At 42.9% G+C, this 2,848-nt stretch overlaps 1 protein-coding gene across 1 annotated transcript; it reads right to left on the bottom strand.

Moving 5' to 3' along the window:
* LOC142539746 (2-methylpropanoate--CoA ligase CCL4-like) lies at positions 1–2,069 on the bottom strand. Its single transcript, XM_075645424.1, has one exon. It carries the CDS (start codon positions 1,881–1,883, stop codon positions 231–233), a length of 1,653 nt encoding a protein of 550 aa, XP_075501539.1. The 5' UTR covers positions 1,884–2,069; the 3' UTR covers positions 1–230.
* Between the last annotated feature and the right edge of the window lie 779 nt (positions 2,070–2,848).

Raw genomic sequence — 2,848 nt, 5'->3', positions numbered from 1 at the left:
CGATAAATCATTTAATTAAATGAATTATACAAGTTACAACTGAATGGATCGACGAATATGTTGAATGACTAAAACAAACTAGTAAAACTTGTATGGTTGTACAAACAATTTCGGGAAGAACATTGCAAACGGAAGCTTCAACAACATCGAACTATTGTATATGAATTGATCGTATGAAAAAAATTTATACCTTGAGATAACAGATATTGCAATGTATGTAGTCGGACAAACTATAATCGACTTGCCGATGCCATGGAACCCATTTTGTTGGCAATGTCTCTTAGAGTGAACTTTTGGACTTTTCCGGTGGCGGTTTTTGGGAGCTCAGCCATGAAAACCACCGTCCTCGGAACCATGTAATGTGGGAGCTTTGCCCGACAGAACTCTATCATCTCATTTTCCGCTGGTGGTTTCTTGCTCACCCCCTCCTTCAAGCTCAAGAATGCACACGGGGTTTCGCCCCAGTAATCGTCGGGCCGAGCCACCACCGCCGCCTCATTCACCACCGGATTGGAATATAACACTGACTCAACCTCCACGCTGCTCACATTTTCCCCGCCGGAGATTATGATATCTTTCGAGCGATCCTTTATTTCCAGGTACCCATCTGGGTGCATCACTCCCACATCTCCGGTGTAGAGCCACCCGTCTCCCCGCATGCATTTGGAAGTGGCTTCGGGGTTTTTAAGGTAACCCAGCATCAAGCAGGCACCTCTGAGCACGATTTCCCCCAGTGTTGATCCGTCCCTTTTCACACTTATTCCACTTTCTGGGTCCACCACATCCGCCGCCGTGATCCCCAGTGTCCTAACCCCTTGTCTAGCTTTAAGCCTAGCCCTCTCAGTCGCCGGGAATGCATTCCACTTTGACTTCCACGCGCAAGAAACCACCACTCCCGCGACCTCCGTCAACCCGTATCCATGGGTCACGGCGAATCCCAATGATTCAGTCCTCAGAACCACAGCTGCCGGCGGTGGTGCTCCACCGGTCAGGAATTGAATTGGGCTCTTCAGTGGCCTTGCGCCGGGATAATTTGCCAACATGTTGAGTATCACCGGCGCGCCGCACAAGTGCGTAACGTTGTGGCGGTATATGGACTCGTACACCACGCGGGCATCGAACTTTCTGAGGCAGATATTGGTTCCGCCAACGGCAGCCATTCCCCAAGTGTAGCTCCAGCCATTGGAATGGAACATGGGCAGCGTCCAGAGGTAAACCGGCTGCTTCGGAACCGACCAATTGATCAAAGAATCGTAGGTGATTATGAAAATGGATCTGTGAGAGTGCACCACACCCTTCGGCGACGAAGTTGTGCCGGAGGTATAATTCAGGGTCATGGGATCCCATTCATTTTCCGGCGAAACCCGTTTGAATTCCGAAGTGCCTTTCCGCACCATAGCCTCGTACGTATCATGAATTCCTGCCATTGACACCAAGCCTTCATCTTTCTCGATGAGGATCATCAATGGATGCCTCACTTTGGGAGGGAACAGAGAAATAGCTTCCAACACTACACCCAGGAGCTGGAAGTCAACAAAAACAAGCTTCGATTCACTGTGGCGTAGAATGATGGAGACCGTCCTGGAATCCAGGCGAGTGTTGATGTTGTTGATTACATAACCAGCCATCGGCACCGCAAATTGGAGCTCGTACATGGCGGGAGTGTTCGGCGCCATTACCGAGACCACGCGACCTCTCTGGATTCTGAGAGAAGCAATGGAAGATGCCATTCTCAAGCACCGCTCATGCGTCTGAGACCATGTGTAGGACATGGAATTGTAGATAACTGAGATGCAGTCGCCATACACATTCGCTGCCCTCTCAAGAAACGTCAAAGGGGTTAGCGGACATGAATTTGCGGCGCTTCGCTTCAGCTCTTCCATGCCTGTGTATCTCTCTCTGGATATGCACAACTTTTGGGTGTACAGGTTGGGTTTTATCTTACTCAGACGCCATGGGTTCTTTCTCTAGCCTCATTAATGGAATCACATCGAGAAGGATCACGGTTTGAAGGTGATTTCCAGAATTCCCATCGGAAGAAAACAACATTTAAGGCAAATTGTTGCCCAACGAAAGCAGGTGGCAAATTGAATTAATTGATAATTGATCCCATAATCTCCATTATTATTTTATTGCAACATTTGTGTCTTTATTATTAATTACGTGTCCAACTTTTGCAATAACTCAATTTGTTATTATTGAGGAGCCGAAATATCAATTTTGCCATAGTTTCATTACAGCGTAATTCATCTTTTTGTTTTATTCGCATCACTGCGTCTTTAATTCCACGCAACTTTGCATGCTTTTAAACAAGTTATTTTTTTTTAAAAAAAAATTAAAAGTAAATTTATTTTTTATTGTTAATAAGTTTTTTCAACAAATTTACATAAATCTAATTTTTCACGTTAAAAAAATAAATAAATAGGGTCTTTAGTAAAGAACATGTCGATTCATTAATTAGGCCCAAATTTAACATATAGTACGTGGTTTATCATTTATTTAACCAACCAGTAATCAGTTCGCATAAGTTTTTTTTTCTCGTCACAGACATTAAAAGAAATATATTCATTATAGAGATTTGCTGGATTTTTTAAAATAAAATTTTGTGAAGTTTATAAATTTCTATTAATTTTTACGGAATCTCATAATATTTTAAAGATTTTCACAGAAAAATCTTGTAAATTTATTTTATAAGTAGGTCTCTTGTGATACGGTCTCACGAATCTTTATATCTGAGACGGTTCAACCCTACGGATATTCACAATAAAAATTAATACTCTTAGCATAAAAAGTAATAATTCTTCATGGATTACCCAAATAAGATATTTGTCTCACAAAATACGATCCG

Source organism: Primulina tabacum, chromosome 3, assembly GCF_025594145.1.
Source record: "Primulina tabacum isolate GXHZ01 chromosome 3, ASM2559414v2, whole genome shotgun sequence".
Classification (NCBI taxonomy): Eukaryota; Viridiplantae; Streptophyta; class Magnoliopsida; order Lamiales; family Gesneriaceae; genus Primulina; species Primulina tabacum.
Note: the sequence above shows the minus strand (reverse complement) of the source record. Positions and strands in the feature narration are given on the sequence as shown.

Excerpts from the sequence above, each read along its gene's own strand:
- LOC142539746 (XM_075645424.1), bottom strand. The coding sequence starts at position 1,883 with ATGGAAGAGCTGAAGCGAAGCGCCGCAAATTCATGTCCGCTAACCCCT.